Source organism: Coprinopsis cinerea, assembly GCF_000182895.1.
Source record: "Coprinopsis cinerea okayama7#130 chromosome 4 map unlocalized cont3.4, whole genome shotgun sequence".
In the NCBI taxonomy this organism is placed as follows: Eukaryota; Fungi; Basidiomycota; class Agaricomycetes; order Agaricales; family Psathyrellaceae; genus Coprinopsis; species Coprinopsis cinerea.
The window spans coordinates 3,179,700-3,192,928 of NW_003307541.1; the positions used below are offsets into that span (position 1 = coordinate 3,179,700).

The 13,229-nt window shown below is 51.8% G+C and overlaps 6 protein-coding genes across 6 annotated transcripts; 1 reads left to right on the forward strand and 5 right to left on the reverse strand.

Moving 5' to 3' along the window:
• Positions 1-18: 18 nt before the first annotated feature.
• On the reverse strand, positions 19-2,638 carry CC1G_08113 (hypothetical protein; the record flags this gene model as incomplete). The annotated part of the gene is made up of 3 exons (XM_001836676.2): positions 19-1,226; positions 1,285-2,470; positions 2,516-2,638. 3 exons carry the CDS (start codon positions 2,636-2,638, stop codon positions 19-21), a joined length of 2,517 nt encoding a protein of 838 aa, XP_001836728.2.
• Positions 2,639-4,179: 1,541 nt separating this feature from the next.
• On the reverse strand, positions 4,180-5,667 carry CC1G_08114 (hypothetical protein; the record flags this gene model as incomplete). Its single annotated transcript, XM_001836677.1, has 1 exon — positions 4,180-5,667. One exon carries the CDS (start codon positions 5,665-5,667, stop codon positions 4,180-4,182), a length of 1,488 nt encoding a protein of 495 aa, XP_001836729.1.
• Positions 5,668-5,781: 114 nt separating this feature from the next.
• CC1G_08115 (dehydrodolichyl diphosphate synthetase) lies at positions 5,782-6,827 on the reverse strand (the record flags this gene model as incomplete). The annotated part of the gene is made up of 6 exons (XM_001836678.1): positions 5,782-5,910; positions 5,962-6,082; positions 6,133-6,225; positions 6,276-6,392; positions 6,444-6,586; positions 6,645-6,827. 6 exons carry the CDS (start codon positions 6,825-6,827, stop codon positions 5,782-5,784), a joined length of 786 nt encoding a protein of 261 aa, XP_001836730.1.
• A 966-nt stretch (positions 6,828-7,793) lies between these two features.
• On the forward strand, positions 7,794-9,020 carry CC1G_08116 (hypothetical protein; the record flags this gene model as incomplete). Its single annotated transcript, XM_001836679.1, has 6 exons — positions 7,794-7,997; positions 8,057-8,135; positions 8,185-8,316; positions 8,382-8,587; positions 8,663-8,677; positions 8,742-9,020. 6 exons carry the CDS (start codon positions 7,794-7,796, stop codon positions 9,018-9,020), a joined length of 915 nt encoding a protein of 304 aa, XP_001836731.1.
• A 1,504-nt stretch (positions 9,021-10,524) lies between these two features.
• Positions 10,525-11,701, reverse strand: CC1G_08117 (hypothetical protein; the record flags this gene model as incomplete). Its single annotated transcript, XM_001836680.1, has 2 exons — positions 10,525-11,021; positions 11,092-11,701. 2 exons carry the CDS (start codon positions 11,699-11,701, stop codon positions 10,525-10,527), a joined length of 1,107 nt encoding a protein of 368 aa, XP_001836732.1.
• A 343-nt stretch (positions 11,702-12,044) lies between these two features.
• Positions 12,045-12,977, reverse strand: CC1G_08118 (hypothetical protein; the record flags this gene model as incomplete). The annotated part of the gene is made up of 4 exons (XM_001836681.1): positions 12,045-12,658; positions 12,721-12,783; positions 12,846-12,899; positions 12,953-12,977. 4 exons carry the CDS (start codon positions 12,975-12,977, stop codon positions 12,045-12,047), a joined length of 756 nt encoding a protein of 251 aa, XP_001836733.1.
• Positions 12,978-13,229: the final 252 nt, after the last annotated feature.

Consider the following 13,229-nt stretch of genomic DNA (forward strand, 5'->3'; position numbering starts at 1 on the left):
ACGAAATCATTTCTCCAATCAACCCGACCCTTGTCCTACACCTTCCTCCTCTGAATGGACGCTAGGGGTCCGTGGTCTTGCCCTAACCGACGATACACCCTCGGGGACAGCTGTCAAGACAGATTCCTGAAGTCCGGCCTGAAAGATACCGCTGGGGTCTTGAAGATGAAACGTCGAAATCGAGGTGCTTCCGTTGGCGGGTAAAGGTGGAGGGAGAACGAGAGGCTCGTAGGCCTGCTCAAAGAGATCGGGATCAATGAACGTCGGGTAGGGCGGGTAGTGGTGACGACCATCGTTCGAAGTCGGCACCTCGACGGTCAGATTCCTCATGGTCGTAGTTACAGCCTCTTGGATTATATCTTGACTGTACCGTGAAATCTCCTCCTGCACCATCGACCTGAGCCTTCCCCCGAGTTCCTCTCCTACCCTCGCAATGTTCGCATCCACTTCGCCAATACGCTCTCGGAGATGGGTGGTAAGGGTGGTCGATAGGATGGGCGTCAGAAGGGTTGGCCAGTGTCGTTCGAGTGATTGGGAAACTTCCTTCGCCAAATCCGCGGGATTGACTTGACTTTCGGCAAGGCGTTGGGTCTCCAGCTGGAGGGCTTTCTTGAACGACCCCTCTAGCTTCCTCTCAGACTCTTCAAAACGGCTGTCGACCTCCCTCGAAATAACCTGACCCAATAGCTCCTCCACCTTGGCGCTGTCTTCGAGTTTGCGGAGACGATTGTCGATTTGACCGAGTGTGTTATCGACTGATTCGAACCGCGGAATCCACTTCCCATCCTGACTATCCCCCAGCGCGGCTGCCTTCTTGTCGACCTCGTCAACAACTGCTGACTTGACAGCGGAGGTTAGTCGTTCTCCAAACCGCTGTTTGAAAACGCCAAACCGTTTCTCCTGTTCCCCGATTCGTTTCCCCATGGCTGTGATATCGTCGACGACCTTCACCAAGTCTACTGCATTGTTTGGCACCTGTCCACAAAGCTCATCGAACTGCGCGCGGATGTCCTCCATCTCCACTGTAACCTTCACGACATCTGCATGCATCTTTTCGTATTCCTCCTCTACGTCCCCCAGCCGTACGGTGATATTGCCCATCTTCTCTGCCACGTCATCAGCCTGATTGTGGAGTTGACCCCTCATGCTGTAGACGTCAGCTTGTAGATCTTGTGTGGCGCTGGAAATGAGGGCGATGTCCTGGTGTCGGGCAAAGGTGGACGAGTCTATAGTGCGAGGATCAGTTTACAAGCAAATTGAAAATATTTGTATTTTTTCACGTACCAACAACGGTCCCCGCGGGAAGACCGCTAGGTAGACTATAGAGAGCCCATTGAGATTGCCCCGAGGGTAGCAGAACGCTGCCCGAACTCGACGCAGCCGCGGAAGATGTTGCGCGGGGAGGAGGTGCCTTGGGATTCGTCGTCTTCGAGAAGGTGCACTTCTGCTTTTTCAGTCGACACCGGTGGCAGGACCCCACAGGTGGGCGCCAGCAAAAGCGCTGCTCCGCGAGGATGCAGAGACCGCACTGAGGGTCCGCGACATCGAATCCTTTCCCTGGTTCCGGCGGCGAACACTGGGTCTTATCGATCTCTCCCTCTCCCTCGGGTTCAACAGCAGGCCCCTTCGAACCTTCCGCGGTCTTCCCACCACCACCCTTCGCACCCTTCACACCACCCTTCATACCACCTTTAACCCCGCCCTTCGAACCACCCTTCGCGGATTGGCTTCTGGTCGTTCGTCTCGTCGCACCCCCAGTAGGGTTATCGCGAACCTTCTCAGGGGGAGGTGACGGCCTGGTTGCGGACTCACCGAAGTTGACCTTTTTCTTCTTCGTTCGCTTTGCCTGAGGGCTCATGTGGGTGTTGTCGCGCTTACGCGACGGCCCTCCCCCCTGGCCAGACTCTTCCCCTCGCCCTCCATCCTCGCCCTCGTCCTCGTGCTCGCCCTCGTCTCCCTCCGCCTCGCATCCTTCGCCGCCTAACTCGTCACCATCCCCTTCCCTTCCTCCATCGCCCTCATCTCCGTCCCGAAACCAAACGTCTTCGCCCTCGTCCATAGACATATCTCCTCCACCTCCATGCCTCCCCCGGTCACCTTCCCCTTCCCCCTCACCACCCTCTCCTCCTGACCCGTCACCCACACCCTTTCCATCGTTCAGATGGCGTCCCTTCCCTTTCCCCTCCCCTCCCTGCCCTGTGGACCCCGTACCGGTCGCGTCCAACGTGGCTTTCGCCAACGTCATCCCTTTCGTTGCTCCCGCGGCGGTGCCGGGTTGTTGGAAGTCGGGTGGTACAGGTGGGAGCCGGGATAGGAACTCCGTGTTGAGCGTGATGTGGGGCTTGGTCTTGACGTCTTTATCCAGGTAAGTCCGGTGGTTCTTCGAGATCTCGGAAAATAGGAGCTTGATGGGAAGATCGAGAGTCTTCGCATCGAGCCCCAGTGACTTGCGAAGATCCTTTACGATTTTCTACTGCTGTAAGTAGGAGTCAATGGGCGATGAAACAGAACTCACCGACTGCTCCAGGAGGATCAGCAGAGACTCCCGCGGACTTCTATCTCTGCTAGCGTATATTTCCCGGATGAGGCGCCGAGACGCTGTGGCGAGTTCCACAAAACGGTCGGTTTCAGTGCTCATGTCGAAGGTCGGTACTGAGGGTGGGTACAAGGGCTGGGTGACGTGTAGGGCGGTCAGTGAGAGTGTAGAGCAAGCCGAGCACGTTGTGGAGGGCAGGTGATGGGGAGAGGGGCTAACCCTAGAATGGGGTTTATCGAGCGGACCTTCCTTTTCGGTAACTCTCAGCATCTCGGCCATGTTTGACACAGAACTTCTTCGACCAGCCGCGGAGTGCTCAACCCATTCCGGAATGCGTGACACAAATATCGCGCATATGCGGATATTGATATTGCTGAAATGGCCGTTTTGGACTGGGGCAACAGCTGGGCTAGGAAAAGACGAGATAGGGGTTCCGGGGCCTTATAGGCTCCGGGCTCTTTTGTGCGCGGTTTCCAGTACCGCCAAGTCGTGACTGGGTTTGCCGCACGTGATGTCCGTAGTCACTTTGATGAAGAGCCTGTGGGTTCAATTATGTGTGGAGCCTGGTATTTTGAGCAGGGATTTTCGAATTAAATTACTTTTGTTTTCTGGTGTGTGACCTTGTCAGCATACAGGACAAGTATTGCAGGGTCTGAAATGCCTATCAATGTCACAAGCATGTGGTATAGCCAATGTATGTCATAGTACCTGCACTTGTAATGTGAAAGAAATAAGATGTGAGTAGATGCTAGTACAGTGTTTAGAAGATAAAGGAGAACAGGTGACCATCCCCATCCATACTCAATGGGAGAGTGGTGGCATAAAGGGCAACAGAGGAGAACCGGTCACCAACTATAGGGAGAATGGTGGATGGGTCAGTGGAGTCACCAGCCATACTCAAGGGAACAAAATACCACTGAGTTGGAATGTACGGCGTCACCAGAAGTCCAGCAGAGTGGCAGCGTCTGTGAGTCTGGCCGTCCAGACATAGTTTAACAATGTTTCCAACGTGTTTTGCTGCCCGGGGCTGTCAACCTAGCTAAACGCTATGACAGGTGTACCCAGTGAGTAGACTAGAAATAACAACCTATATGGCCCACCAATACATGCTACCCCTAGGTTTAGCGTCTTTCTATTCAACTTTACCAGACTGCCGGACCACCCCGTACTGGACACCCCGACTGACAGACTGCCGGTAGAAAGGCTGTCCTGAAGACATGGGTCAGCTGAGCAGCCAGCTGACCCATACTCCAAGGCAAACTAAATGCCTCTGATATACCTTGGGAGTTGGGTCAGGTGACCTGCCAGGTGACCCATTATACATGGGGAGTACATTCTGTCAGCTGGTCAGGTCAAGCCATCAACATGGGCTTTTTGCACCGTCAGGTATACCATATAAGATGGCTATACCCTACTGAAACATGTGCAATTGGAACCTGCCGTTGCCACACATCCGATAATCAAACCTTTGCGATATGAGCATTACGGCGACGAGTAAAAGGAAGTTACTTGATAATGTCGATGGGCTGGTCCTGATACACCCTTGTGGGTCGTACCAGTGTGCTGGTTATACCCTTCCGGCGGCGGGCTATCGAACGAACCTCCTCTCGAGCAAAAGATGATGGCAATTGTCATCGCCCTGGCTATACATAGCCTAAGCCAGTAGTCCTATAACTTCCCAATGACTGGAAACACAACATCATGTCCAGTTCTACAAGTCCCACATACTGCACATCCAACCGTACCTCCGCCAAAATTCTTCGCCCCTCCACCAGCCCTTCCTCGGGACCCCACGGATTCGGGATGTACATGGCAACCCTTTCAGGACCAACCAACGCCCTGGACGCAAGTTTCCTCGCCCACTCGACAAAGGGTTCATCTGACAACAACGCGCACACAATGGTGCGCAGGCTTGCCGGGAGTGTGAAAGGCTCGGAAAGAGCGCGCGGGTAAACCTCTTGCATGTGGAGTCGGTCGATTGGGTAGGTGGGAAGGACGAAGTCGGAGAGCGGCCAGTTGACCCTTTCCAACGAGAGCGTCAACCCTTGCGGGCTCGATCTCATAAGGAAGGCTTCGAGGTGGGCGGGGTCTTCGGGTTCGGAGGTAAAGGAGGCCAGATGGAGGAGTTGGAGAGAAGGAAGTGTCAGGGCGTCGAGGAGGGTTTCTGCCGACTTTAGTCGATCGAGAACCAATCGTTTGAGGGAACGATGGGTGATCGGCGTGATTTGGTTATCGCCAAACGTGGAAAGTTTGCTGCAGGAGGACAAAATGAGCTCCTCGAGAGCCTGAAGTTCTGAGATATACGTGGCGAATCCTTCGAAGGAACCGGAAATTGCAGTCAACTCCAGCGAAGTAAGCGTGGGATGATTGAAGGGAATCGTGTCGCTGTCAAATCGAAGCACCTGACTCTTCATGGAGAGGGTTTCAAGCGATGGGAACGTGGTGGTCATCCGGCGGAGTTGCTGTTCGTTGACAAGGGGCAGGTTCAGCGATAGGTTCTTCACGGTATTCCAGACGTCCTTGTCGTTCAATACTGTGTCGATGTTCTCCGAGATACCGAACAAAATAGCACCAGGGAAGGCGAGCGTTTTCCAATTAAAGTCGGACTGCGAAAGGAATGCAACAACATCGGCGAGCTTCAAGACGTTGCGGTAGTGCTTCCTCGTTATGATCAGCTCCAACCCTTGCTCACTCCCCGCGTGTGAGAACCACCAGGTCACCTTCTCCCCAAAGTCTGCCACTCCATCCGCCGAGGTTTCGCACCTGTCCCAAAAATTGATGTTGATCTTGAGGGATCGCCAAAAGTCCGAGTTGGAGTCGCCTGTTTCCTTCCAATGGCGGCAAACGGAGCGAAGCTGGAACAGATTGGTGCGCCTCTCATTGGGCCACGCTGTCCTGTAGTGATGGAGAACAACGCGCATGATAATCGCGAGCAGTTCTGGTGGAAGAAGGTGGATAGGTGCCAGTGTCGATTTTCGCTGCAGCCTGTGATTCACGGCAGGTTTTTGAACGCCTTGGTCCTGGGAGGGACGGCCGTGGTCCAGCGGTATGGCAGAGGCCATGCTGTCGCTGGATATCGACAAGGAGAGATGGGGGAACGGGAGAAGGTTGTGTGTGCGCGTGTTGACCATGTTCCAGAAGGTGGCGGAGTTTGAAGGTTATTCGAAGTCGTGGAGGATGCTTGTGCAATCCGAGAAGCCCGTAGGTTCTAGAAGAGCAATAGAGGCGGAGTCTAGCTTCAAACTTCAAGGGCCGGCGTTGGACGGTTTGCTCCAAACTTTACGCTGGTAGTCGAGAAGGATAGGGATGAAATCGGTGAGGGCAAAGTCGGGCCAGAAGGTATCCGTGAAATGAATCTGGGTGTCTTCACAGCACTGTAACAGAATCAGACTACGTGGGATGAATGATATCGCAGGTTGGCGTACCTGCCACAACAGAAAATCGCTCAACCGCTTCACCCCGCTCGTTCGAATGAGGATGTCCAAAGGAGGACTATTTCCGAGTGTAGTCATCAGGTTGGATTCTATGTCTTCTTCAGTGACGACGCTGACGCAAATTAATTAGCAACGCCTTCACTACCTTGAACTGGTGCTCACCAATCCCCTTCCATCGCATTCTGCACGGACGACTGCACGGCGGTGGTAATTTCGTCTCGAGAACCGTAGGGCATGCAGACATTCAGAATAGCACTGGGTGACTGTTGTCAGAGATAGAACCTGAGCCAAGAATCAACATATACCGTTTGTTATTGCGCGTCATGTCCTCAGCTTTGGCGATAGCTGCCCTCACGGGCTCCGGCAAGAGCTCCTTCCTACCAAGCACATTCAACCGTACACCATACTTGTCTAGCAGGTCCCTTTCGGTATTCTCAGCTAAGGAACCGCAACCAACAGATTCAATTACTCACCCATGTTCACACAATTCCACAAGCTTAGTCTCAGCCAAATGCATCAAAGCATCGACTTCTTCTGGAGACCGTTTAAAATTGTCGATAGCAAAGGCATAAACGGTGACACAGCTGACACCCAGGTATAAGCACACTTCCAAGACCTGAATTAAACCATTAGAAACCGCGAAAAACAACTGAACGACTTCGTCTGCCACGTACCCGCTTCAGCGCGACGAATCCCTCCGAATGTCCCTGTGGTATTTCTTTTTGGTGTTTCCTGGCGTATCGACGGTTGCCGTCCATAACGAAGGCTACATGTTTGGGAACAGGACCAGCCGCCAGGATCTTAATGATAATGTCCTGTCCGTATTTCGCGATTGCTTGTTGAATCCAGATGAACATGGTGGTCGCGGTCAGAGAGAACTTGGAAATTGCCGCCGACCAGGCTTGAACTTCGTGCCTACCGAAAAGGAGACACGGTCATTGATGGATTGATGGCGACCCCTGAGCAGCGTGGAAGGGCCAAACTTGATGTCTGATTCCCTTCGAAAAGCCGTGAAACTGCGCAGAAATTGCATCGCGACTCTCGCCTATTACCTACGGAGAACGTGCAGATTGCAATTCCCTTATAAGTCAGATAGACGCTCGAGTAGCTATGCCCTGATACCATCTGTCCAATTCAAGTCGTCCATCAGACTACCAGCGCTTAGAAGTCCTAGTTGAGTATCATCATGACATTTCACTCCTTCATCGACAGTTTCTTGATGATGGTAGTAAGATATGCAGTAACATCCCTTTGATGTGGCTTTCCAGTGCCATCGATCACCGAGAATGCATTGTTTGAAGGTGTCAGGGGGCCAGAGTAGGCCAGAGTGGACACGATTCTCCGAAATTATCAAGGGCAGTGCCAGCGATTGGCACTGGCTTCTTGTCATATGTGGAGAAAGATGTACGATATGGGCGGCCTGGGGTTATTATTGTGGTTCACTGTATGGTTGCTATGCTCCTTCCCTTCCTTCCTTACTTTCCTGGACCTCTGGAGGCCAGCGATGCCCTCGATTTTTGGTGTGTTCACCCCGCTTGACGCGACGCAAGTGACCACACTCTTCGTAGAGGGGCTACTGTATGGGTGAGTGTACCCTCTTTGACTCCCTGCTCCGTAACCGTGTTAACGCAAACTCGTTTAACTCATCTGCAGTTCGTCACTTCAATCTGTTAACCTTCCCAGTTAAACCGCCTCATCGGCGTTCTGCAGGGATCTACCTAATCACGTTCGTTCATTGTTTAAAGACCCTCCTCTGGTCAAGGAGCGCCAAAGAAGGTCGAGGATGGTTCCGGCCCAAACAGGAACTACGGCCTAAACTCAAAATGCCCGGGGCCGCTGGATTCATGTTCGTCTTCGCAACGATGGAAGTGGTGTTAACAGTTCGGTTTGGCCTCCAGACGGTTGAATCAACAGCAGGAGACTTGGCGCCAGAGCAGCTGGCTAAGATCAAAGCTACTCAAGAGATAACGAATGTATTGAGGCCGTCGTGTTATTTGGGACAGACTATCGTTGGAGACGCCATTCTGGTTAGTCGGTTCAGATCTCGTTTTCGTGAGTCACGAGGGGTAGTCTGATGTGGAACCAGCTCTACAGACTATGGGTTGTATACAACAGCAATTGGAGAATAGCAATCTTCCCGACAACTATGTGGCTAGCATTTATAGGTACGTGCAGACTTCGTGGCATGCTTCAAAAAACTTAACAAACTGTCAGTCTGTGGTATCATGACCATATGCGGCCAAGCAATCGCTCGAAACTGCCCAACCGCGTGGATCGTCGGACAACTCTTTAATATTGGCGTGACACTACTGAGCTTGACATTGATCATGAACGTCCTCACCACCGGTACGTTCACTTTGGCAAGGGCCCCTTCCTTCTCACCATAGTCTTATAAATCCGAACGAATGCAGGCCTTATTGCCTACAGGATATGGACAGTCTATCAGAAAACATCGAGAAACGCATCCCTCAGTCTATTCAAAGTCGATCATCCGACGCCCTTGGGCAGGATACTGATAGTTTTCATCCAATCCGGTCTCTTGTACACCACATCAGTCGTCGTGTTCTTCGTCCTGTTCGTGGCAAATCATCCGGCTCAGGTCGTCATGCTAAACGCAGTGAGTCTCGCTATAGCGCTCCGAACAGGATATTACTGACTAACCGGCGAACTTGGTCCTTTCTTTTGAATGAAGATCGTCCAAATAATTGTAAGTGTATCTAGTAGCGCGTCCCCTCTACGTCTGAATTTTCACACTCTCTCCAACTCACCAGGGTATCACCTTCAACATTCTCATCATGAACACCGACTCGTCAGTTTCAGACGGATGTTCGTCAACCACTGGAACTCGTTGGTCCAGACACCAAATCCAATTCCGTCATCCAACCACCGAGGCAAGCATTATCAGTCTGAGTCTACGGGAGGACGCCTATCGAAATTCAGACTTGATGGAACGAGGAGAGAAGGGTTCTGTTACGACAATGCACATGGACTCGTCTATGTCTTTTAACAACGAAAATCTGGCAATCCGATGGGATTCGCCGACCCTGTGACGGGATGTGAATAGGAAGCACTACGAAACTTTAATATTGTAATATGCAGTGCGTTATAGCCACTGTCGATGTAGCCGTGTTGCCTCCTGATAGTGAATCACTGCTTGGTCTCGCCTGTTTGACAATAATGCGGCGTTAGCAAGTCCAACTGTTTGAATGTAGTCACAAGTATACTCAGAACAAGACATGCCTCGCTTCGCTCCGGCTCCAGGTCGCAAGCATGAAGTTTGTACGCATGTGAGGATTGGCTCGGGAGTACGACAATGTACAGATCTTCACAACAGTATCAGGTGTGGTTAAATCGGGAATACGATTGCAAGAGGCTCGCTCCAACGGACTTCTTTGTGAGGTTTTAAATCAGGGATCAGGGAGATTTGAAAATGTGGATCTGAAGATGGATGGCGTGAGTCGACGAGTTGAGACAGACGTATGTAGTATGAAAGGCCGAATGGTGCAAGCATCAAGGTGTACATGAGAAAGGTAATTAAAGTATGAGACAGGAATAGCAAAAGGAACTGGGTTTTCATTGTCCAGAATAAGTCCTTTGGTAGGAGGAAGTAGGCGGGTATCTGCAGATGCTCCTTCGAGGAGCCAGGCCTACTGTATTTATAGGAAAGCAGCCTATTGTTTGAAATACGGTATCCTGGTGATGTTCGATAGGACCGTCGATTAAAGGCAGTCCATCGTTACGCCTTGATAAGACCAACTTGTCATGAACAGGCGAAATCATGACATAGAATGGTGCTTATATACCACGGTCTGCCTGTCCACCTAAGCTGGACATGGGCGCCTTTTTGGCGCAGTGGTTAGTGTGACCGTCTAATCACGACACAACTCGTCGAAGGAAGACCAGCAAAATCATGGTGACAAAATGGAGTGTATTGTTCATGATAACAATAAGAAAAATCTGTATATATAAGAGACAGGAATGGCAAGGGAACCTTGCCAGGTGGTACCCTCGCCATGAGATAGACGACCAAACACGTACAAACGAAATTGGAGGGTAAGTTTAATAAGTAAAGGGATTACTGTTCTCAAATACTATTGCGCCGCACAAGCTTCCCGCCGCTACTCCAACATCTTGACTTTCCCAGCGCCCTCTGGAAGCGCTCGGAAAGTATGAGAACATCGTAGTGAGTTCCGTATCACTCTAGACAGAAACCATAATAATATAATAGATCGCCCTTCGACGAAAGGACGATCACCTCTTTCTAACTTCAAACTTGACTTGCCCTTGAGTAAGAACACCGTACGGCGCTACGGATTTGAGTTTGAGAATAGAAACCGATTACCTCAGCATCTACTTCGCTTCGTGATACTACGCTCAGTGAGACTCTCGAGTCTCGATTACAACTACAACCATTCATCATTGTATCACAACTGTAAACTAGTAAGGTTCTATTGAATTAGGTTGAGTTGTCTTACTGTCTTCACCCGAAGACACCAACGTTTCGACACCTCTCAACAGGGACGACGAGGACGGAGAGCTTGGATTTGCTTGCGCTCAGTCAAGGGAGTAGGTGATGCCGTAGAACTCGGCTGAGGGGTACTGGACCAGGATCTGCTTGAAAACCCACCAGAGCGGCGTAGCATAGGTGACGTGGTTATGCATGCCGCGAGGCATGCCCGAGTGCAAGATTGCGAGTCCCTGGCCGTCGCCCGTGAAGATAAGGGAGCCTGAGTCGCCGTGGTTGGAGAAGTCGCCGGATTTCTTGTTGTAGTTGTAGATGGCGACCTCCCTGGACTCTTGTCCGAGTTCGCTGCAGGTGTAGGCGTCCATGCCCGAGTAACGACCGAGGGTAAGCTTCGTTGTGTTGCCATACTTGCCCACGATATAGAGGGGCTCGCCGTTCTTGTCCTCCGTGTCAGGATTGAGAACGAGGCGGCGGGGAAGAATGCTGTTGATGGGAAGCTGCAGGTTCGATGGGATGGTCCTGCCTTTGCGAACAGAATCCAAGGGCCAAAAGCGGTCTTCAAGCTGAGTGGCGTCAAACTCATTTCCTGAAGAGTGGCGCGTTAGTAAACGAGATTGGAATAAAGTGCAAGGAGGGGGAAATGGAACAGAACGCACCGAGATCGACTATGTTGCTCTTGAAGTTCACGAGTTTCTCCTTATCTACCGATATTGTTGCAATATCGCGAGTATAATGACGGTCGTCGACTGTGACAGATATTGCCGGGGCCCAGTCGACAAGGCCAAGCTTGCGGTTCTCTACATCCTTCCAGCCGGCTTGGATTGTGTCGACGAGCGTCTGCCGAATAGTGATGTCCTCGTTCTTCTGCTTCAATGCGGTCGCCTTGCGGTCTATGGCCATGGTGTCCTGATCGTCCAAGCTCTTCAACTCCTTGCTGAGCTTCTCGGCGTCGCGCATGTCTTTTATGATAGCGTCTTCGATATCTCCGACGGTACGATTAAGAAGGCGGTCGCCACACACGACGATATGCTGAGGGTCAGTCTCATTAAACTCGTAATCGGTGGTGGTGTCGAGAGAAACGACGTGCTTGTTGGTGAGCGCCAAGATCCTGTCGCTAGGTTGGCCGCTCTTGTCCTTCATCTCTTTGAACAGGAGTGTGAGGGTGCCCTGAGCGTCGTCGGAAAGCCTGGCGACGGGGATGCCAAGACCAGTATTGAAGGGGTGGTTGAGACCGACGCTGGGGTGGGTGGGGTCTTCAACCCTCATCAGAAGCGGGCCGACGAGCAGTTGTGACAAGCGGGTCGACTGTGGCTGTGAGGCGTCAGGCGAGAGGGCTTGGCACACGCGAGAGAGAGAGAGAGAAGAGTCGGAGATCACACAGAGCGATAGAAGGCTCGACACTATGTGGAATTGACTAGAGTATCGTAAATGACAAGTTCAGCTTTAAGTACTACTACTGAGAGGTCAAAGGCCTCGATATATAACAACGGTAAATACGAGTGTCCATGAAAGTGGGGAGTCGGGACAAAGGTAAAGCTAATAGGGGGGAAGACAAAGAAGGTAAAAAGAAAGGAAAGACAGGGGCGTTACCATAAAGGGAACGCATTCGTCACAGCAGTTTGACCGATCCCTCATACCACTCGACAACAACATCGTGGATATTGGCGTCTGCGAGGATGCTGAGAATGTCTGGGGTGGCGTCGCGAACAGCCTCGGCCTTGGTGGTACCGGGCCACACGGCGATCCACACAACAACGGGACCAAACGTTTCGTCCTCCTCGTCCTCGCCCTCCTCGTGGGTTGAAAAGCGAGCCGGCTTGAGCGCGGAGTATTTGATGCCATGGTTCTTCATGGACGTGACGATTTTGGGAGCAACAACGTCATCCCAGACTTCGTTCAGCGGTGTACCGTACACGCCGTGGGCCGTCTTGGTCAAGATCTTAAAGAAACGATCTCCAGGGGTGGGGTGGCGGAAGGGGTTGTTCTCGAGGTCCGAACGCCAAAGAAGGTTAGGAGGGTCGCCAGAGATGCCGTGGTACCAGAAATTAGACTCAAACTTGGAGACCAGGTCGGGGGCGACGATGGTCAAGGCACTTGGGTCGTTGCTCAGCTGCGAGAAGAGAGTATCCGCGTCGCTAACGGTAGGAGAGACGGGGGCATCTTGTGGGGCAGCCGGGGCGGCGTACTTGCGGTTCATGGAATCTAGACTCGAGCAGGTAATGGCTGAAAACACGAAAAGACGTGAGTATGAAACGCGCATAGAACAAGACGACAGAGCGACTTACAGCCCAGGCCTCCGGGATCGGCCCTCGCTGCATCGACAAAGGTTCGGACGCCCCGGACGACATCTACATGGTGGACGGATAATATTAAGTAAAAGATACACGTATGTAATGACGAAACGACTCACTGGGGCCTAGAAACGCGAGGGACTTGACCTCCTCCTCGGTCAGCTCGATGATCTCTGTGGGAAACGTTTAGCACTTGTGACGAAGAAGGACGACAAGCACCACTCACTCTTATCCTTGTATTTCGGGTCCATGGTAGCCAGTAAAACAGATGACGATGTGATAGTAAGAAAGCGCAGGCGAGTAACTTGTCGATGGGGACTAGTTGGGGAATTCCGAGACAGTATAGTCTCGGGTTCCGAGACAGTATACTCGCGGCCACCAAAAGTGTCCGCCAATTATGTAATCTATCAAACGCGCTCAGTTCGCGTTGTCATAGTTGTCATTAAATTTCGAACCACCACACTACACTCTACCTCTCTACATGACCACCAGTAAAACCAAAC